The sequence below is a fragment of the Danio rerio genome, chromosome 11 (genome assembly GCF_052040795.2).
Source record: "Danio rerio strain M-AB ecotype USA chromosome 11, GRCz13ab, whole genome shotgun sequence".
In the NCBI taxonomy this organism is placed as follows: domain Eukaryota; kingdom Metazoa; phylum Chordata; class Actinopteri; order Cypriniformes; family Danionidae; genus Danio; species Danio rerio.
Genome location: NC_141031.1, coordinates 38,067,115 through 38,090,449, shown reverse-complemented (window position 1 = coordinate 38,090,449; position 23,335 = coordinate 38,067,115). Strand labels below are relative to the sequence as shown.

Genomic DNA, 23,335 nt, shown 5'->3' with positions numbered 1-23,335 from the left:
CAACCATAAAGAAAGATTTAATATTTGCCCATTTTTTCTAACAAATGACAACATCTTATACATCAACATGTTGATCTGATTACTCATTAAGTCAGTTCTAGTTTAATTTTGCTACTGCATATGCTTTACTCTTATTTTACTCATGTGTAAAAATATGAGAATAAAAGTAATTTGACAAATGATTAAGACATCATGCAAAAACAAACGTGGCAAAATGTTTAAGTCTTCTATAAATGCATTTAATTTCTTTAAATGTTTGTTAAATTGATATCGAAGCATATAAGTGTCGCCACCACCATTTGTGCAAAATTACAACCAATTTTCCTCTGGCTTCATTAACATTCAAGTCCTACAGCACTGAAATAAACAAGAACATGAATGGATGAGCACTTCAGAGGTCCTCTAGACACACACAATGTCACTTTTCTCACTCTTTCAAATTAGTAAAAATAGAAAAAAAATCTGAAAATCTAAACATGACAAGTTCCATTTACCTCAGATTGATTGGTCCTCAGAAATTTACTTAAATATCACCTGATCAGTCACTGACAAACATTTGACAGAAATACAGACCGATTCACCTGTGGAGCATCTTCAAGTTAGTAGCGTCTGAAATTAAACACCTATTATAAACAGTCAGTTTGGTGAGATAAAAGATACTTTTAGTCCCACTACACTTATTTATACACCTGTTATATACCCCTCATGAAAAAAATTTCATATTAAGGCCACCGTAAAATATATTAAAGTAATTAGTAGCAATTATTTAAAGGATAGTTCACCCAAAAATGAAAAATATGCCATTATTTAAATGCTGTAGTGCGGTTGCACGCTGTAAAAAGCCATAACACTGCAAAAAAATGTTGTTTTTTTACTTAGGGTTTTTGTCTTGTTTCTAGTCCAAATATTTTTTTAATTCTTGAACCAAGGATTGTTTAGACAAGCAAAAAATATTGTCTTTTTTTTTTAGAAATAACATGTGAAAATTAGGTGTGTTTATCATTAAAACAAGCAAAATAATCTGCAAATGAGGTAAGAAAAAAATCTTATATCAAAGAGAAAACAAAATAATTTTTCTTACTCCATTCACTTTAAAAAAATGAAGGGTTCCACACAATTCCATCATATTGTCCCAACTTAAATAATTTGGTTAACTTGATCATTTTTGCAAATTTAAGTGGATTGAACATAAAACAATTACGTTGTTAAAAAAAAAACACAGAAATTGTGTTGATGCAGCTCATTTTAAATATGCAGTTTGAACAAGCACCAACAATATTTTATGTTTTTGAGTGTTGGCTGATTATTTTGCTTGTTTTAAGAGAAAATCTCGCTTAATATTTCTGAAAACAAGACTTTTTTTTTTTTGCTTGTCTAGAAAATGCTTCTTGATTTAAGAATTTTTTGACATTTGGACTAAATAAAAGACAAAAATTTGAAGTAAGAAAAATATTTCTTCAGTGTAATTGACTGTGCTTTAAAAAAGTGAGTAAATACATTGCCTTAAAATTTTTAAGTAAATGAACTATGCACATAATTATAAAAATTAAGTCAACTTAACACTTTCAAGTTACAAATTTACTCACTTTAAGTGAAGTCAACTTGTTTCTTTTAAGCCAATGGCATTTACTAACTTTTTTCCAAGTAACTAATTGCCTTTCACAGTGCAATGCCATAAGCCCTTTTGTCTCATTCAAAATATTCAACCAAAAATAACAGGAAAATAATGGTGCATACTGTAATTAACAACTAAGATAAAGTTATTTAAAAAGATGCAAATATATCACAGAATTGTCCCAGATGATATGTGTCATTTATATTTAAACTATTTAGTGGGATACCAAAATTGTATGTATTATTCGATAAATGACAAGATCTACCTGATGTTTGTCTTCATGCACGAGCTCTGTTAGTGTGTCAGTTTGCTCAACGTGACTAGAAAAGATGCATCAAAATTAATAAACATGAAATCAAACTCATAATAAAAAAGTGAGCATAGTTCCATCACATCGGATGAAAGTCTGAATGACAGCTGACACATGAATGCAATAACTTTATGCTGTGAGGGAAAAGAAATTGAATATTCCCATAGAGATGCAAGTATATAAATTTGTGGAGTTGTTTTTCTACTTATCTTAATTTTTTACAACTGCAAAAATGTAAACAAGCAGCTTTGCTTGTGGCTGTTGACTACTTTAATACATGAAAAAAGCAGGAGGATGGGGGGAGACACACATAGGAACAGCACAAGGGTGAGTGAATGATGATCTTAATTTTTGGGTAAACTATAGATTAAACTTGGCTCATATAAAACATCTGATGTAAAGTTGAAACAGTGGTAGGTCTACTCAATTAAAAAGCAGAGGTCTAAATGTTCAGAATGCAACATTGTGAGCATTTATAAGATCTTATCTACCTCCCTCAATGTTTTTTCACTGAATTATAGGCGCACTTAAAAGCATTTATTAAGGGATAGTTCACCCCAAAATTGAACATTTCTTCATCATTTTCTCACACTCAAGTGGCTTTAACTATGCATTTCATTCTTCTGTTAAGCACAAAACAAGATATTCTAAAGAATGTGAAAAAAAGCTGCCACATCTATAGCAGGAATAAAACAAAATCATATGAAAGTCAATGGATGCTTTGGGAAAAAAAATCTCTTGAAAAAACTTTAGTGTTCAACAGAAAAAAAAATTAATAAAGACGGAATTTTGAAAAATGCCAATGAAAGACTAATGCAGGAAATCAATGAGTCCCAGCAAACAGCATTTTTAAAACATCTCCTTTTGTGTTCAACAGAAGAAACTCAAATAGGTTTTGAATAAGTGAGGGAGTAAATATAGACAGAATGTTCATTTTAGGTGAACTGTCCCTTTAAATGTTGCAATTCATGCTTTGACAACTGCTAATAGGAATGATTAGATACTCTTTACTAAGTTTAAACCTTCCTGATTTACACTGACTGCCGTTTATGAGTGTGAGAAGCCCTCAAACAAGCAAGCAAGCCCTTTATATCACCATTGATTCATTCAAGTATTAGCACATTCACTAGTGTTTCTGGCGTTCAGGAGTGCTGAACTGGCTCAGTATGTTAAGGGACTGAGTATAAACAGTCGGTCCTCCTCTTTCCTGATCCACTTCAGGAGTCTGTTGACAGCAGATACAGCGAGACTCTTTGTTCCCAGAGGACTGAAGCACAGGTAGAGCTCAAAGCCACTGGTTACCTGAAGAAACAGTGGGGTTTGACAAAGTAAGAAACACAGAAAGCAGCAAAAACAAGGGATAGTTCACCCTAAAATGAAAATTGACTCATGATTTATGCAGTTTAAAACCATTATGTCGTGTTCTTTCTTTTGTTGAACACAAAAGATGCTATTTTGAAGAATGCTGGTTTATGGCACCCATTGACGCCATATTAGGAAAACAAATAGTAAGGAAATCAATGGATCCCAGCAACCAGCATTTTTCAAAATATCTCTATTTGTGTTCAACAGAAGAAACTTAAATTTGAATGATGAGTAAATGATGACAGTTTTGAATAATGAGTAAATGATGACAGTAACTTAATTTTTGGGTGAACCGTTATTGTGCTGCCAATCAAGACAATCTAAACGTATGTGTGTGTGTATAGAATTATGTGATTTACAGGGACACTTACACACACCGGCCACTTTATTAGGTACACCTGTCCAACTGCTTGTTAACGCAAATTTCTAATCAGCCAATCACATGGCAGCAACTCAACGCATTTAGACAGGTAGACATGGTCAAGATTAGTTGCTGCCGTTCAATCTGAGCATCAGAACGGGGAAGAATGATGATTTAACTGGCTGAGTATTTCAGAATCTTCTGGGATTTTCATGCACAACCATCTCTAGGCATTACAGCGTATGATCCGAGAAAGAAAAGATGTCCAGTGAGTGGCAGTTCTGTGGGTGCAAACGTCTTGCTGATGCCAGAGGTCAGAGGAGAATGGCTAGAATGATTCGAGCTAATAGAAAGGCAACAGCAACTCAAATAACTATGTGGTACAACTGAGGTATGCAGAAGAGTATCTGTGAACACACAACATGTCCAACCTTGAGCTGGATGGGCAACAGCAGCAGAAGACCACACCGTGTGCCACTCCTGTCCGCTAAGAACAGGAAACTGAGGCTACAATTCACACAGGCTTACCAAAATTGGACAATAGAAGATTGGAAAACGTTGCTTGGTCTGATGAGTCTCGATTTCTGCTGCAACATTCAGATGGTCGGGTCAAATTTTGGTGTTAACATCCATCCTGCCTTGTATCAACATTTCAGCCTGGTGGTTTTCTTGGCACACTTTCGGCCCATTATTACCAACTGAGCATCATGTAAACGCCACAGCCTACCTGAGTATAGTTGCTGACCATGTTAATCCCTTTATGACCATAGTGTACCCATCTACTGATGGCTACTTCCAGCAGGATAATGCACCATATCATAAAGCGTAAATCATCTCAGACTGGTTTCTTAAACATGACAATGAGTTCACTGTACTCAAATGGCCTCCACAGTCACCAGATCTCAATCCAATAGAGCACCTTTAGGATAAGGTGCTATGGGAGATTCGCAACATAGATGTGCAGCCGACAAATCTGCAGCAACTGCATGATGCTATCATGTCTATAAGGACCACAATCGCTGAGGAATATTTCCAGTACCTTGTTGAATCTATGCCACGAAAGATTGACACTTTTCTGAGGGCAAAAGGGGTCCAACCCGGTTTTAGTAAGGTGTACCTAATAAACTGCCCGGTGAGTGTGGTTGTACAATGACAGGGGTATGATGTAGTAGTACTTTATTAAGGTGATTTCAAATTCAAAACGATTAAAAATCTTACTTATTGGGGTCTTTTGGCTTTCATTTTGCCACAGGTTTGCTGTTTGAGGGTTGGGTTTAGGTATAGGGCCATACAATAAGCAGTTTTTAAAGTATAAAATACATTACAACTTTGCAATGTCCCTGTAAACCATGTATACAGGTGTGTGGGTGTGTGTGTGTGTGTGTGTGTGTGTGTGTGTGTGTGTGTGTGTGTGTGTGTGTGTGTGTGTGTGTGTGTGTGTGTGTGTGTGTTTGTGTTTGTGTCAGACTTTGAAAAGGCAAAAAGAGTATCTTATAATGTTAGTATACTGCATATTACTGCAGACTCACCAAGGCATAGAGATTTTCGGTGTCTGTGCAGCGGTAGATGCAGCGCAGTGGACGTGTGGGGTGATGCAGGCAGCTGTGCAGGTGCTGATACAACCCCATCAACCTCTCCTGTTCCTCTCCCCCCTCATACAGTGCTGGAAGATCAGGGCTGAAGAGAAAAACAAAACAGGAAATGACATCAAATATTTTACTTACTTACTTACTTACTAACTATCTACTTTTCTGCCTATCTCTCTCCGTCCATCCATCAATCTGCTTATACATCCATCCATTCATCCATCCATCTACATTTTTGCCTCTCCATCCATCCATTCATCCATCCATTTATCTATTCATCCATCTATCCATCCGTCTATCCATTTATCAATCTTTCATCCATCCGTCCATCCTTCCATATGCCTATACATCCATCTACTTCTGCCTATCCATCTATCCATATATCTATGCATCCATCTATCTATCCGTGCATCTACTTTTCTGACAATCCATCCATCTGTCTATCCATCCGTCTATCTATCTATCTATCTATCTATCTATCTATCTATCTATCTATCTATCTATCTATCTATCTATCTATCTATCTATCTATCTATCTATCCATCCATCCATCCATCCATCCATCCATCCATCCATCTATCCATCTATCTATCTATCTGCCTATCCATCCGTCTATCCATCCGTCTATCCATCCAACTATCCATCCATCCATCCATCATCTATCCATCCATCCATCCATCCATCCATCCATCCATCCATCTATCTATCTATCTATCTATCTATCTATCTATCTATCTATCTATCTATCTATCTATCTATCTATCTATCTATCTAACTATCTATCTATCTATCTATCTATCTATCTATCTATCTATCTATCTATCTATCTATCTATCTATCTATCTATCTATCTATCTATCTGTGTCCATCAATCTATTTATCTGCCTATCCATCATTCAATCAATCCATCATCCATCCATCCATATAACTATCTATCTATCTATCTATCTATCCCTCATCCATCAGTCTATTTACCAATCTGTGTGACCGTCAAATCTAATCCTCTGCCTATTTATTATTCTATCAATCCATCGATCCATCCATCCATCACTATATATCTTCCACTATATATCTATCCAACCATCTAGCCATCATTCTATCAGTCCATCCAACCATCCATCCATCCATCAAATTGCTAGCCTATCATCTATCCATCCTCTTATCTAAGCCTACATTTTTTAAACAATTAGGTCCCCTAAACATATACAATATTGTCAGTTGTTTTCATGAGCGGTAAACACAAACTCTCTTACCTCGTATAGAGCCCAGAGCTTTTAGATTTGTAGACAAAGTGTCTCAGCTCAGGTATGCCGACCTGTGAGAGGGAGTAGCTCGGCGTGTTCAGCGCCTCCTGCAGGGACTGATAGGCACTGCGTCTGCGCAAACGCTCCAGGAAGCGCTTCTTACAGTCAGAGAGGTTAAAGAAATCCTCACGATCGGTGGACACCAGGATCAGACACAAATCTGAGGCTGGCTCTAGGTAAGAAATATGGGCATGGAAAAATCCAGCCGGGTTAAACTTGGGCAGACATATGGGCGTCCATCCCTCACCTTCACGAAAGGAGGATGAAGAGCCGACCAAGTTGAAGAGCAAGTGCAGGTCCATGTGGTGCAGGAACTGGTCCTTTTTACGCACAAGTGTCACCAGCCTGTTTCCAGCGAGTAAGATGGAGAACACTAGGTTTTTAGCTTTAGCAGCCTGTAAGCTGGAGGAGACAACGTCACGGGCTGAGCTGGCCAGAGGAAGACACATCACGGCGCTCAGCAGCAGGCCGGGGTCTCGGTCCAGGAGGCGCAGCAGGTTGTCGGTGAGATGCTCTGAGCCGGCCAGCAGGCGGCGCAGGTCGTAGCTCTGCCGGTGCTGGAAGACGTGGTTCAGCTGTGTGAGGGTGAGCAGGCTGACTATCTGGAAATACACATACTGAAGCTCTCGTGTTAATTCCCGGTCTGAACAGCTTGTGCGAGAGACTCCCACCAGGATAAGAGGGGTCTTCCTGAGAAATACCACCCTGTAGCCATCTGAAAAAAAAACAATGAAAAATATTATAGTGTTGAATATGGAAGAGATCTAATTTATTATGCTTCCTTTTTGTTGGCTTCAGTTAGAATACAACAAAGCAAAAAATAAATAAATAAATAAATAACAAAACGGGTATAGACAGATTTTATAGACTTTCAACGTGGTCATGTCACTGGCTGATGAACAATTCCTGCTGGCTATCAAACTATTTCATAACTGTAACAAGAGGTAATACAATCATAACTTAATGTTAAAACAGCTATCATAACATTATTTATCAATGTGTGGCTCTTTTTGGATTGTCTGAAGCTAAAAAAATTAAAAATGCAAAACAAGAAATAAGCTGGGATGATTGTTTTGGTTTACATCTCTCAAAATGGTCTAAAATAGTTATTTTTTACAATAAAAATTATGATTTAAAAAAAATCAATATTATAAATAAATTATACCTTTAAAAAAAGGTCATGTAATCTGATGTTCATGATAAAAATGATTTTAAAAATCTCAATGATTATACACTAATGTTATCTGTAAACCAAATAATTAAAACTGCAGTAAAAGCAGCAATACTGCAATATACCATTACAATTTAAAATATACACAACAAATTACAATTTAGGGGTCAGTTTTTTTTATTAATAATTAATAATAATTATTATTAATTTATTAAATGTAAAAAAAAAACGTTTTATATATATATATATATATATATATATATATATATATATATATATATATATATATATATATATATATATATATATATATAATAACATTTTAAACAACTGCTTTCATATTGTATGTAGTTTCAAGTTTCAAAGTCGCAATGGAACAACAAAAACAACAATAATAATAATAATAATAATAATAGAGTAATTTCTGAAGGATCATGTGGCTATGAATACTGGAGTAATGAAGCTGAAAATTCATCTTTAGAAACACTGGAATAAATTATTAAATTAAATTATAAACTACTACTGAAGTTTTTTTATAGTGCAACATTTCACAACTGTACAATTCGTACTGTATTTTTGATTAAATAAATGATGAGCAGGAAAAGCTTATTTTAACAAATTTAAAAATCCAACTGACACCAAATTTTTGACCGGTAGTGTATCTTTAATGTTTTAAAACATTTTAATATATATTTTTTCTGTGATTAATTATTATTCCAGTCTTTAGTGTCATGTGATCCTTCAGAAATAATTATAAGATGCTAATTGGGTGCTCAAGAAAAACGTGTAACACAAATTTATTATTATTATCTGTATTATTATTATTGAAGACAGTTGCGTTGCTTAAAATGTTTGTGGATATTTTTTTAATGGGTAGAAATAGAACATTTGTAACATCATAAATGCTCTTATTGTCATTCATTCCTTCAATCATTCATTTTCCTTCGGCTTAGTCTCTATTTCAGAGGTTGTCACAGCAGAATGAACCGCCAACTATTCCAGCATTTGTTTTACACAGTGGATGCACTTCTAGCTGCAACCCAGTACTGGCAAACATCCATGCACACTCATACACTAAGGCCAATTTAGTTTATTCAATTAACCTATAGTTCATGTCTTTGGAAAAACCGGAGCACCCAGAAGAAACACACGCCAACACAGGGACAACATGCAAACTCTACACAGAAATGCCAAAAGGCCCAGGCAAGACTCGAACAAGTGACCTTCTTGCTGTGAGGCGAAAGTGCTATCTGTCATTTTATTAATTTAATTACTATCTCCAGACATACTTTTGAATAGTATGGTACATCAACATCATATATTTCAACTTATTATGTCATACCTGCATGAATAGAGCGTATGATGTTCTTCTTATCTTCCACAAATGACATAAGCAGCATCATGACCCCCATAATGCTGGAGAGCGCCTCCTCTGTGCCGTAGCGTGTGTAGATTGGTTTCCCTGCCTCACTCAAGATGAAAACATGCTTTCTGTGACTCCGCCATGTTTCGCTCGTCACATCCTCCTCCTTTGCCTTTTTGCTGTTCTTCAACTCCTCTTTCCCCTTTTGCTCCTGCTCAGCCTCTAAGTTTTCCTCCTCGTCTCCTTCTTCCAGAGCCTCTTCTTGAACTTCGTCCACCTCTGCAGATTTGTCATCAGTGTTGGGCTCACTATCAGCAGTCAGGTCCTCAAAAGACTGAGCATGAACGAACATGGCACCTTCCTGTCCTGCACCTGTAAATAAGCAATGCATTGCTTGGGAAATTAACAACATTTCTGCTCAGCATATCACATAATCAATAACTATACAGCACTTATTTATTATAATTACTGTTTGTTTAAAAGTTATGTATGTTTTCTTGATATTAATTGGTATTTCTCTTACTTTAAGGCAAACTCTGCCTTAAACTTGCGCCTAATTCTGCTCTGTCAGCTTTATAAGCATAAGCTGAATGTGCATCTGCGTGGCTCTTTGTTTCCAGTGCGTGTCTGGCTGATCCTACTTTTTTGCTCTGTCGCAAGCATGACCAGCGGAGGAGCCATGCCGGTGTTGTTGGTGCTTATTTTCATTCTGTGTTGATCTATGTTATGTTTGTTTGTTTGTTTATTTAATTAATTTTGATTCAGTTAAAGTTATTGTTAAGTTAATAATATATTTTATATATAATTATAAGACATGTAATTTTGTCTATAAATAAATAGAAAAATGTATTCCCTTAGTTGCGCGTCGCTTTTATGTTGCTCACCCCTCCCTAGACAAGCTTTTTAAATGAGGTTCATAATAATTTTAAGCTGAAACTTAATTAAGGACATAGGAGACTTATTTTACATCTTGTAAAAAGAGACATAATTGATCACCTTTAACTTGAACCAATTTTGGATGCAACATAAAAACAATGGCAGTAAAAAAAAAAAATATATATATATATATATATATATATATATATATATATATATATATATATATATATATATATATATATATATATGTATATACAGTTGAAGTCAGAATTATTAGCCCCCCCGAAATTTTAGCGCCCCTGTTTATTTTTTCCCCAATTTCTGTTTAATGGAGGGAAGATTGTTTCAGCACATTTCTAAGCATAATAGTTTTAAAAACTTATTTCTAAAAACTGATTTATTTTATCTTTTCCATGATGACAGTAAATAATATTTTACTAGATATTTTTCAAGACACTTCTGTACAGCTTAAAGTGACATTTAAAGGCTTAACTATTTAAATAAGGTGAACTAGGCAGTTTAGAGTAATTAGGCAAGTTATTGTATAACAATGGTTTGTTCTGTAGATTATCGAAAAAAAGTAGCTTAAAGGGGCTAATAATTTTGTCCCAAAAATGGTTTTAAAAAAATTAATAACTGCTTTTATTCTAGCCAAATAAAAACAAATAAGACTTTTTCCAGAAGAAAAAATATTATCAGACATACTGTGAAAATTTCCTTGCTCTGTTAAAAATCTTATAATAATTCTAATAATTCTGACTTCAACTATATATATATATATATATATATATATATATATATATATATATATATATATATATATATATATATATATATATATATATATATATATATATATATATATATAAGAAGTATAAATTGGCTTTATAAACAAGATTATGAAGGAATTGTTAAACTAACCTGGCTCAGTGCCCTCCACCAGGCCTGGGGTCGGACTCTCTGATCTGTCTTGCCGGAGTCGATCTGATGGCATCAAGGTGTCATTTTTAACCTCCCAGGACACACCCTTGCTGTGGACATATGCCGCCATCCTGACATCAGGCATGAGCGAAAGCCAGCAGAACAGAAGCCGCAGTCAGAAGTTCCAACCTTCGTGCCAGGAGCCATTCACTGCATGACCCCTACAGCTCCGAGGCTCTTACAGTACAAATAGTTTACATCACTGGAAGTGAAATTACAGAAACAATCATTAAAAGAGGAAGCAGAATTCAGTTAATTCCTCAGTTCTTCATACTGCCACATTCAAATTCATGCATTGCACAATATTGTAATTAACTGGATTCTGCTGCAGTACTTAAAGGTGCAGTATAGAAGAGAAGTTTGACACGCAGTAGCTGAACTAGGCATTGCATTCCTGGATCAAAATAAATGCAAGAGCAGGTTGCCAGATTAAGGACCAACCCGAGCAAGTGTTCTGAATAAAAGTGACGGCACGCGATAGAATTATTTTCCAAATTAAAAAGGAGTTTTTGTTCTAACAAATACCTCAAATTCATTAATTAGAAAAGGCGTCTATTTCTTGCAGGTGAACAACAGAAAACTGACCATGATCACCTCAAGTAAACCCCATGTGCTTTATTCAGTGTTAAATGCTAATAAAGTGAGGTTGAATGCCATTTTACATTACATTTATTTCCATACTACTAAAAGCAGCAGCAGATAGTTCACCTCAGATCTTGAAAATAAAATAAACCGATATTAGAACTGTGAATCATATCAGTGATTCAGCATATAAATTTAATAATGTTAAAGGAAATTGGTAATTAATAGGTAATGATTTTATGAGTGAGTGCATATTCTGTGCTTCTTAATGGCTGGTTTTAAATTTCTGTTGTGATTCGTCTGGTGCAAACAACTAAATTGCTTACCACTGCAAATCTCGTAACATAGCGTGTTGTTAGGACACGGGGTTACAATATAACCTGCTCACTTAATGTTTACGTTGGTAATATTTAAATTATTTGCTCCTTAATAACCACCTCATTTGGAACTCTGAATCTGCGTCTCACTTTGGAGTCTGCTACAGTCCAGTGAAGGTCGCATTTGGGTCAAGGGCGCATGCTTTGAAAGCCTTTCTGAATGAATGAATGAAATATGCGTTTTTTTTCCAAGACAACCAGGGTTGCTGAAATATAATTGGCTAAAGTGGCAGTGGGTGGGTTAAATGATTAAAACAAAGACAGTTGTTCTGGCACATAACACACGTTTTCAAAGAAGAATATCTGACTTCAGCATAGTTGTTCAGATAAACATAAATGTTTTCTTAGCATGTTTCTTAAATATCTGCAAACATATTATGGCATTTTTATGCTTCAGTAGAATCAAAACCTTACATACAGCACCTTTAAAATATAAATGATATAAGCTAGGAAAATATGCTGCTAATAGTGCATGAATATTTTTACTTTATCACAAATAAAAAAAGATTACTAAAAATAGTGTTTTTTTTTCTTCCTTTTTTAAAGAGAAAATACATTTGCTTGAAAACTTTGGGCAAGTACAATTTACTCTGGTCGGCACCAATAGCCAAGTGGTAAAGTGCGCTGACATATAAGCTGCTCACGGCGACCGAGCTCGATTACCGGCTCGAGGTCCTTTGCCGATTCTTCCCCCTCTCTGCTACCCATGTATTCCTGTCTCATCTCATCTCTACTGTCCTATATATTAAAGGTAAAAAACCTTAAAATGTATTTTTAAAAATTAATAAAATACTCTGAACCGCTGTTATGCTTATTTATGTTGATATATCACTTTATTGCTAATAACTTATTATTATTATTATTATTATTATTATTATTATTATTATTATAACAGCAATAATAATAACAACGACATATTAGTAATCAATAACGAAATCATTACCATAAATTTACATATGATTTATTAATTATTTACATATTAAAATTACATAAGGATTAGAGTTGTACAGCTAATTATTATTGGTAGCATTTATTATTATATAACAATTAAAATAGTGTAAATATACTAAATATAATAATTATATAACTGATAAATATTGAACATTTTAAATTAAACGTTTAAACCTTCCCATTTAAAACTATAAATCGAAGTGTACTTTTATGATAATCCTTCATATTTGTAAAAAATTAACGCATATAGACGTTTTGTTGACATGTTCTCTTCATTTGTGAATAAATCCCATGACCGACTGACAAACGCATTAGCCAAAGAGCTAAACCTTTAAAACTGTTGATGTCACTACTAAATATCTTCTTCTGCGCCAGCTTTAATTTAACCACGTCTAACAGATGTTGTTTGGATAGTTTGGACTCTTAATAAGACATTTTCTAGTTACTGTACCTTAAAAGCTCTTCATCCAAATCACTGAATGTTGACTTATCTTAGGTCAAAAACCAACTCAGACTGTCACAGGCGGCATCACGCAGCGGAAATCGGAACTCTGGGAAGTGTAGTTTTTGAGTCGATAACGTTAGTAGTTTGTTTGAGCCGGTTTGAGCGTGTTACCTCCACTGGATGTTACTTTGCTCTATATGTCGCTTGATCTGAATGAATTAAACGTGTACATTTTACACACCTGGATTAGCTTCTTCTTTAACAATAATAAGAGAATAACGTGTTGTATTTAACTTCTCACGGCGTCGTGTGTTGATGACGTGACTAAAGAGGAGGAGTCATTAGGTTTGAACTCGGCGCGCCGCTTAAGTCAAGTCGGAAGCTCAAAAAGAATTACAGACAAACAATATAAACACAATTATGGAGTTTAATTAAGAAAAATTCCATTCATAAGACATTTCATGCGTTTCAGTATCACCTGGGTAAGTAAATACAGCACATGAGGATATAAACAGGTATCGCCAGATCGCCACACGATCAGTCAACACGAAACGTGCCATAAACAGAGATGTCTCTTTCAGATCAACAATGCCCATTCGAGCATACTGCACAATCTGCTCAGATTTCTTCGACAATTCCAAAGATGTGGCTGCAATTCACTGTGGCCATACCTTTCACTATAGCTGGTAAGTGTCTTTACCCTAGCTCGTATTTGTTTTCGCTTGTGAGAGTTCATATCTTTATATATAACGTTGCATCAAGCCATTACATTAAGTACTGCCTTTGATCCACATTAACACAATGCATGTCTATCTATCTATCTATCTATCTATCTATCTATCTATCTATCTATCTATCTATCTATCTATCTATCTTTCTATCTATCTTTCTATCTATCTATCTCTCCGTCTGTCTGTCTATCTGTGTTTGTAAAGTTAAAAAAAACATTGAGACAAATTTTCATTATTCAAATGTACAATTTATGGTTATGTGTTCGAGTAAAACATTTTTATTTATTTCATCCTTTTTACATAAAATAATTGGGAAAAAGTAAGTGTTTTGGCATCTCTGACATGTTTATGCAATTTTACATTGTGTGTATATATAACTACCAGCATTTGTGTGTTGTTAACCATTAAATAATGTGCCTTGGTGACATTTATCCATGTTTATTTTCTTTTTTAACACAGTCTTCTCCAGTGGTTTCAGTCAGCCCCAAACAAAACTTGTCCACAATGCAGAAAACAGGTAAAACATTGGCTTGATGTAAACTGAATTACCCTTCTGAATAAACCAGACTAAAATAAAACCATTTCTTTTTCTGTTTTAGGTCAGCACACGGCACATAATTAACAAGCTGTTCTTTGACATCGCCCCAGAGGATGATGGGGCGCCAGTGGATCCTGAAAGTTTACAGGTGATGATGTATACTGGTAAAAGGATAGTTCACCCAAAAAACACAAAAGAAGATATTTTGAAGAATGTTCTAAATTAGCGGCTTTTCAGTTTTGGGTGAATGTTCATTTTAAATGTATTCAATTCCCAGAGTGGGTTACACAGTATATATGACAGAAGTGCATTGTTCTGATTTTAGAATGAGCTCGATCGCATGAAAGCAGTGCTGTCTGAAAAAGGTAAGCCTGAAATCATAATCTTGTGTTCTTTATCAATTCGAAAACATGTATTCATAGCTTTGTGTGTTTTGCTTTACAGAGAAAGAATGGAGGGAAAAGCAGAAGACAGTTGACACTTTAAAAGACACAATCGAGAAGCAGAAGAAGGATCTGGATAAAGTCCGGAAAGAAATTGGTGATAAAGAGATGCTGTGTTCCGTTCTCCGGGTATATTTGCTTTAATTGATGAATTCAGTTTATTGGTTCAGCAAATGTTTTGCCTGTATTTTAAAGCTGGTCTTGTTTTTGTTATGCTTGCAAATCTTAGAAACAGATGAATTTCTTGGAGAGCCAGAAAAATGAAGGACAGGCAGCAAAGGAGGAAGCCAAGCGGCTCCGAGTCAAAATGAAAACCTACGAGAGGTACTAAACATGTAGCTAAGATGGGATTTGACCAACATTGTTAACAATTTTGTGTAGTTTTATGTAAACCTAAATTAATATTATTTTATTGATGAAATGGAAGAAACTTTTTAAAACATAATTTTGAATCACTGTTGAGGTTGCGATGAAAGTTTACACCAAAATACTTCATTTGGAGGAAAATTGATTCTGAGCTTAGTTTTTAACAGCAGGTGGTGCTGTATGCTTTAAAAAGCTGTACTCTGCTTGCATCCAGGTCTTTACAAATACCACTTGAACCTAAAATAATCAATAATAAATTTAGAAAAGGTTTAAGCAAATTACAAGAGTGTAGTGAGCTGTTTGCATTAATTTTGTGACCTAAAAGTCAACTTGCATGACTCAGCTGAACACACAAGTGCTCTTCCTCGTGAGCAATTGAGTTTATGTTAAAAACTAGCCTAGAGTGCCATCTGCTGTTAAAAACTAGCACAGAGTACTACATACAGTTTAAAAACAAATCTAGAATGCTTACCCAGCCTAGAGAGCTAGCAAACTTACCAAAAAAAGCGTAGAGTGCCATCTGCTGTTTAAAACTAGTCTAGAGCGCCATCTAGAGTAGTTAACTAGTCAAGCTCAATCTGCAGTTTAAAAACTAACCTAGAGCTCCACTTAGCCCTAGTGTCATCTAGATCAGTTTAAAACTAGCCTAGCACAACAGTTGCAGTTACAAACTAGCCTAGAGTGCCACCTTAGCATTAAACTAGCATGGTAAAAAAACTAACTTAGACCCCATTTGCAGGTAAAAACAAGCCTAAAGTGCCATCTTAGTCCTAAAGCACCATCTAGAGCAGTTAAAAATGGCCTAGAGCAGTGGTCACCAAACTTGTTCCTGGAGGGCCGGTGTCCTGCAGATTTTAGCTCTAACCCTAATCAAACACACCTGAACAAGCTAATCAAGGTCTTACTACGTATACTTGAAACATCCAGGCAGGTGTGTTGAGGCAAGTTGGAGCTAAACCCTGCAGGGCACCGGCCCTCCAGGACAGAGATTGGTGACTCCTGGCCTAGAGCATCATATGTAGTTTAAAAACTAGCCTAGAGTGCCACCTGCAGTTAAAATACAGCCTAGAGTGCCATCTTAGCATTAAACTAGCCTACTTAGCAAAATAAAACAAGCCTAGAGCATCATTTATAGTTTAAAAACTAGCCTAGAGCACTATCTTAGTCCTAGAGCATCATCTAGAGCAATTAAAAACTAGCCTAGAGTGGCATTAGCTGTTAAAAACTAAGCTCTGAATCGATTCAAGAGAGAATAGTGATGTATTTTGTAAATCTCAGAATCTATTTCTGGAATGCCACAGTTCTAGCCACATGGATATTTACTGGCCATTTCTGGTTGCTTTTCTTATTTGTTTACATGCTTTATTGTGTGTTTCTTTCTTTTAGTTTGGATGTTGTCCTTCAAGGCCAGAGGTCAGAGGTGGAGGCCATGATCACTGATATGGGTGTTGGTCAATCTGCTGTTGAACAGTTGTCTATATACTGCATCTCACTTAAAAAGTAGGTTTTACTTCACTGAACTGCAGTCAGCAAATCCCGCACTTGTATATTTAGCATAGTCTTGTTTTGAAACTTATAACCTCTTTATTTTTTATTTCCCCTAACCTTTTCAAATGACACCAGTTGGGCTTTCTTACATGCGGCTTTAGCATTTTATACATAAACTAAAAACTCAACCTCAAATAAATGTGTTTTTTTTTTCTCAGGGAGTACGACAATCTGAAAGGAAGCCTCAAATCATCGAATGAGATGTGTGAGAAGCTAAAAAGGGAAATGATCTCTTCTAACAGCAAGGTTTTTCTTCTTCTTTCCAACACTGTGCATAATAAACATACTTTTGCATCCATGTATTTGAGTTCATTAAGTTTTTTTGTTTGTTGTTCTCTAGTTGCAGAAAGCCACTTCAGAGACAAACAGGACAAAGGAGGACATGAAGGCACTTCAGAAAGATCTGTCCAGCGCAGACAAAGAGATCACGGTTAGAAACTCGACTGTTTTTATATAATAAATATATATAGAAAATTTGGAAACTTGGTTATTGACCTTATTCTAAAATGCGGAAGTGCGCCTGTTTTCGCGATTGTCTTAGAACTTCCGATTCAGTCGCCTATGGGAGAAATGACTAGGAATAATAAACGGCAGAAAATGGCCAAACTACTTGCTCAACAAACAAATGTTTGCATGACTACACAGACCAAGTAGCATAATATAATAAGAAAATATTAAATTGCAACATCAAGCAGCGTAACAAGCAGTTGTTAACGTCAAAAAATGAATGGAAGTGAATGTGACCGGAAGTCGCGAGACAAAAAGATTCAAATGGCAGCGTCCGCTCGTCAGCTGAGAATAAGGTGAATAGACAATTGGGTTTCAACCTGCTGGCTTTGAGATGCCTTAAAGGCATAATTCACCCCAAAATTTTTATTTACTCACTATTTATTCAGACTCAAGTGGTTCTAAACCTTTTCATGAATTTCTTCTGTTAAACACTAAATAAAATATTGTGATGAATGTTGGGGTGGGGAGCTGCCATTGACATCCTTAGCAATCACGGCTCTTTTTTTTTTTACAACGCTCCTCAGTATATCTTCTTTTGTTCAACAGAAGAAAAGAACTCAAACAAGTTTCAAAAAAGTGGAAGATGAGTAAATGATGACAATTTTCATTTTGGAATGAACTATACCTTTCTAATGAATTAAAATAATACAAAATGTGCTGTAAGAACAACTTAAGCTCAGTATGTTTGCTGATATTGTGTTTCCTGTTTCAATGAATCCCTTCAACATCTGACATGTAAGAATGAGGTATTGGTATTGAATAACATTAATATACATGAGGATTTTTAATAAGTAAGGTCTTAAATACGAAAATTTATATAACAAAAAATACCATTTCAAACACAAAAAAATACTATATCGGATAGAAATCTAGATTTATGAGCAAAATAACTTTTTACAAATGTAATCATATCTCTTTTTAATTACATATAAATAAATAAAGTATTAATTTATATATTTATTTTAATTTTTTATGTATTTATATATGGGTAAGAAAATAAACAGCTTTTTCTTTAAAGTAGATTTATATTTAGAAATATATTAGGGCCTTGGAGCAGTTAACTACTGTCAGGGATTATATATGTATATTTTGTTGTTTCGTATTTGTTATTAAAATGCTTTAAGGTTAAAATTTGCTTTAGAAATAAAATGCAAAAAAAACATAAATTGTAAAATCCCATTCATGAAAAAGGCATTTGCGCTACATAGTCAATCAGCCACAAGAGGGTGCAATTTCTCCAAACTGACTCCTACAGCTTTCTTAACTCTTGATTTGATCTCTGTTTTACAGAGTTTGAAGAAGAAGGTGGAGATTCTTCAGCGAACGTTAAGCACTCCAACTCGCACTAACGAGGCTATCAGTAGATTAGTGTTTGAAAGGTCAGAAATAAGCTGTATTTTGAATCCCTTTGGTTGATAACATTTTGAAATAGTTTTTAAAGAGAGAAATTGTTCATGTGTCTCCAGCCCTGCACCTCTGGAGCTGAAGCCTCCTGGTCATGGTCACATGACAGACTCTCAGGAAATTGACCTCAACCTGACGTTTGACATTAACACCCCTGAACATGTGGAGAAGAAACCCGTTCAGGTGCCCAAGAAGATGCGTCTGGATCCTTCAGTGTGAGTTTTCACTCTACACTCCAGTGTTTAATCACTCTGCTCTCATGATTCCTACTGATATCTGTTCATTTTCACTTTTCCACAGATCCTCTTCAACACAAAACACAGAAAATACACAAGGCCGAAATGTATGTGTTCTGTTGGGCTGTTAAAATATTGAAGAATAGTACTTTTTCATGTTGAGAGTTTCATATTTTGCAATGCCTGTTTTTGTTTTCAGAACGGTCGTGTTAAAGATGATGATGTCATGATGGGATCCTTGTTTAGAAACTCGCTGCTCTTTAGAAAGAATGCATTTGGAAGCATGCTGGACCCCTGCAAATCTGGCACTGTAAGAGACTATTCAAAGTTTTTGTAGCATACAGTTAAAGTCAATTTTTATATTAATAATATATTCATTCTTTTAGAATATTTCTCAAGTGCTGCTTAAAGGAGAGAAGTTTTTTCAACAGTTTGAAAGATCTTATTTCTAACTAATTTCTGTGGGGTTTTTTGCCATGATAACAGCACATTATATTTCACTAGTTATTTTGCATGATACTAGTTTTCAGCTTAAAATGCAATTTAAGGCTTAAGGTTAATAAAGTTAACTAGGCAAGTTAGGTTAATTTAGCAAGTCATTTGGCTAACAAGTGGTTTGTTCTGTACTAAGTCGAAAAAAAAATTCTTAAGGGGTCTAATAGTATTGACCTTAAAAATTATTTGAATTTAAAATAAATGATAAAACTGCTTTTATTTTAGCCAATCTAAATAAGAAATAAGACTTTATCCAAAAGAAGGATAAATATAAAGATAATATATAGGACAATGGTTCTCAAACTTTTTTTAGCCGAATCCTTTTGGGCCCCCCAAATAAATAAAACGATGCAAAAAAAAAACCTTATTGTAACAACTTTACTTAAATTTTAAATTGTACTATTCATGCTTCAATTAAATTTTGGTGTGAGATGTCAGTTGAGTTGACATGGTTTCAGTGCTTCAATCAATTGATCAAATCTTCAAGCGCACTGTTCACTGTGGTCTGCCTTCACCATATTTTGTGTACGAGTGATCACGTTTACGCAGTTTTTTTCTTGCTAGGCTCTTCTGTATTAACCCTTTCAGCTTTCAACAAGTTTTAAAGAGTTTTGTCATTCATGAGCCTGTTAATGGTTAACAGTTAACTGTACTGTTGTAACTAGCAATACTACAATGGAGGTTGTAGTAGTTCAGTGTGATGACGTTTTGTTTATTTATATTCCTTTTTGTCTTTGTGCACTTCATAATTTACTCAGGTCGACAATCCTGACTTACACTGATATAAAATATTTTCCTAAATGCATTCTAAAACGAGGTATTCAAGTTCAGAGGCACATTTAAACCACTTAAAATGCAAAGAGCCACACGCTTTACTTTTCATAGTTTTAGCAGCATAGATGACTTTAAAATGTTCATAACCAACTTGTTCTATTAAAAATAATATTGAACATTACATTTAAATTACTTAATTAAAAAAAAAAGTGGATTAACAGCTTGAAAAAAATGCATTTAAACTTTGAGCAGATATGTTGAGCTATAATAAATATAGAGCACTATTAAGTTTTATTATTAAATAATTAATGAGCCCTATAATGTAATACAATCAGATACATTATATTTTTATAGGTTACAATGGTTTTACTCAGGGTGTATACTATTTTGTTTTTTTTGATCCAGTTATTAACCAATATTAGTAAGAGGTCAACTGATCAGCTCATCCAGCTGTCATTATTGTAACAGGAGATCAAACTCCGTGAACTCGCTGATGTGATGACCGCTCCGTTCATTGTTATTGCAGCACTTTTTGCTTTACAATTTTAATATGTTTGTTTGTCAAGCTGCAAAGAGGACCGTCTGATATTTGCACAATGTAAAGTGTAAAGCCTGTCGCACTGTGGACGAGGTGCAATGTTGTGCCATGTCTTTAAAATGCTATTCATTTTCTATGAGTGAAGCCTACACAGAACCGCTGATATAGGAAATACAGTTTTTTTTTTGTTTTTGTTTTTTTGACCTAGAGAATCATAACTTTGTGGTCAGTAACTTTTTTTATTTTTATTTTCTTATGCTCATCTAGACTGCATTTGTTACAAAATATAAAATACAACATGCCTATTTTCATTTGATACATTGGAAATCATTTTAATATGCAGATTTAGTGTCATTAATAATATTAGTTTACAATTATTTTTGACTATTTTTAAGTTTGAAAGCACTGCGTTGATAAACATCATTACTGTGATCATTATCAGATGCATGCTTGTTAAACACATTTATATTAATGAATTTAATATATTATTAAATAATGTAATGTTTGTATTTATAAAGCGCATTTACTGTGTATGGCCATACACCCAAAGTTCTTCACAGTCCAATAAATAAATCAAATGTTTGCAGTTTCCCCTCATGCATTTTTCTTTTTTTGTTGAAGGTAAGATCCGGCTATGATGGGCTCGGAGGAAGAGCCAAATTCATCCAACCCGTATCCTTATCACATAAATATGCCGTTTATTACCATTATACTTGTAAATCATTTTTGTTCATTCTTTTTGTTTATGATATTTGCTTAACATGTGCACCAGTCTCCTCTTTCTGAGATTCGACCTCTTGTCTTGAAGTCTAAGAGGAAGAAGGTCTCCAGGCCTGTTACAAGCAAACCCACCTCCAGCCTGACTACTCTGGACGGGTTCTTGGAATAAAACATCACCCTTTTGAGGCCCAAGAGAGAACATTGATTTCCCATGATGCCACCCTGAAATGCATTACGGGAAATGAACATTCACAGATGCTTTAATAAGGAAAGTGGTCTTCGTGAATGCTTGTGGAGCTGCTGATAAATGCAAAACACTTTTTAGCGCTAGCTTTGGTAAATTTTCAATAGAGACTGAAAATGGAGTCTAATGCGAGACTGTGTTTGTGGAAAAATCTGTGCGTTTATCTTGATGAGTTTTTCAGCTTGGACAGATTGAATGGTGCCATCGGGTAGTGGATGCCTTATAATATGCTGGATTTTACTAGTCGAAAGAGTTATTTATTTGACTTGCTTGCCATCAAAATTAAACAGGGCTGCATTTCTGTCTTTGTATTTTCAAGTGTCTTTAGGTTAGAATTTATGTCTATCTTTTGTTTGTTTTCTGTTTCGTTTCTTCTCTAAATAGTTTGATATATCAAATATTGTGTTTGTTTTTAAAAATTTCTTTGTTTGAGATTAGTTTTTTCTTGTGTCTGTACAGATGATTATTATGTGAAACAATAAACTATAGTTTTTATTAGTATTTCTTTGCCATGGTTACTTTTAAGATTGCATTAGTCACTTGTAAATAGATCAACAACAAAATAGTGTACAAAGCCATATTAAAAAAGGAGTCTTCCCATATGTATGCAGCAGGGGGCGCTAAAGGTTTGCGTATTTGAATAGGATTTAATGGACTTTTTAATAAAGCAAGCTAAAAAACACTGGATATGCTAAAATAATCAACGAATTGTGTATATTAGTGACTACAATAAGAGAAAATACACTCAAATACATTTAAAAAGTGTTACAGGAAAGAACTCATATTGGAATGATTTAGGAAACATCATGTGACACAAGTAATAATACTAAATATTCACATTTACTTCACAAATAAAATTACTTTTTAAATTATATTTAATTATAATGCAGCAGGACACTCACTTTATTTATTCAAACAGAAAAAAATTACAAACCATTAATGGATCAGTAAATAATGATGAAAGGTAGTCTGAAAAAGATTTAAAGAATTACTTTTATTTGTTATGATAAAAAATAATTATATAGGAATATATATATATATATATATATATATATATATATATATATATATATATATATATATATATATATATATATATATATATGTGTGTGTGTATGTGTGTATATGTATTTATATATGTATATATATATATGTGTGTGTGTATATATATGTGTATGTGTGTGTGTGTGTGTGTGTGTATATATATATATATATGTATATATATATATATATATATATATATATATATATATATATATATATATATATATATATATATATATATATATATATTCCTTTATCTTTGTCATGGTGACGGTAAATAATATTTGACTAGATATTTATCAAGAAACTTCTATACAGCTTAAAGTGACATTTAAAGGTTTTACTAGGTTAATTAGGTAGGCAGGTTAGGGTAATTAGGCAAGTTGTTGTATAATGATGGTTTGTTCTGTAGACTATCGAAAAAAATAGCTTAAAAGGGCTAATAATTTTGATC

The 23,335-nt window shown here is 34.3% G+C and overlaps 2 protein-coding genes across 4 annotated transcripts; one reads left to right on the top strand and one right to left on the bottom strand.

Moving 5' to 3' along the window:
• Positions 1-217: 217 nt before the first annotated feature.
• Positions 218-13,632, bottom strand: mon1a (MON1 secretory trafficking family member A). 3 transcript variants are annotated; one of them, XM_087271680.1, is made up of 6 exons: positions 13,532-13,632; positions 10,876-11,137; positions 9,055-9,447; positions 6,491-7,256; positions 5,181-5,328; positions 218-3,227 (listed from the first exon to the last, which is right to left on the bottom strand). In XM_087271680.1, the coding sequence occupies exons 2-6, from the start codon at positions 11,018-11,020 to the stop codon at positions 3,087-3,089; spliced, it is 1,593 nt and encodes a 530-aa protein (XP_087127806.1). In that variant the 5' UTR covers positions 11,021-11,137; positions 13,532-13,632; the 3' UTR covers positions 218-3,086.
• traip (TRAF-interacting protein) lies at positions 13,623-22,338 on the top strand. Its single transcript, NM_205607.1, is given in 16 exon segments — positions 13,623-13,772; positions 13,872-13,976; positions 14,481-14,538; positions 14,621-14,707; positions 14,885-14,924; positions 15,004-15,131; positions 15,232-15,326; positions 16,755-16,868; positions 17,075-17,162; positions 17,257-17,346; positions 18,717-18,805; positions 18,893-19,045; positions 19,131-19,173; positions 19,266-19,376; positions 21,495-21,545; positions 21,646-22,338. Coding segments are annotated over 15 exon segments (1,362 nt in total). The 5' UTR covers positions 13,623-13,772; positions 13,872-13,878; the 3' UTR covers positions 21,763-22,338.
• The last annotated feature ends 997 nt before the right edge of the window (positions 22,339-23,335 follow it).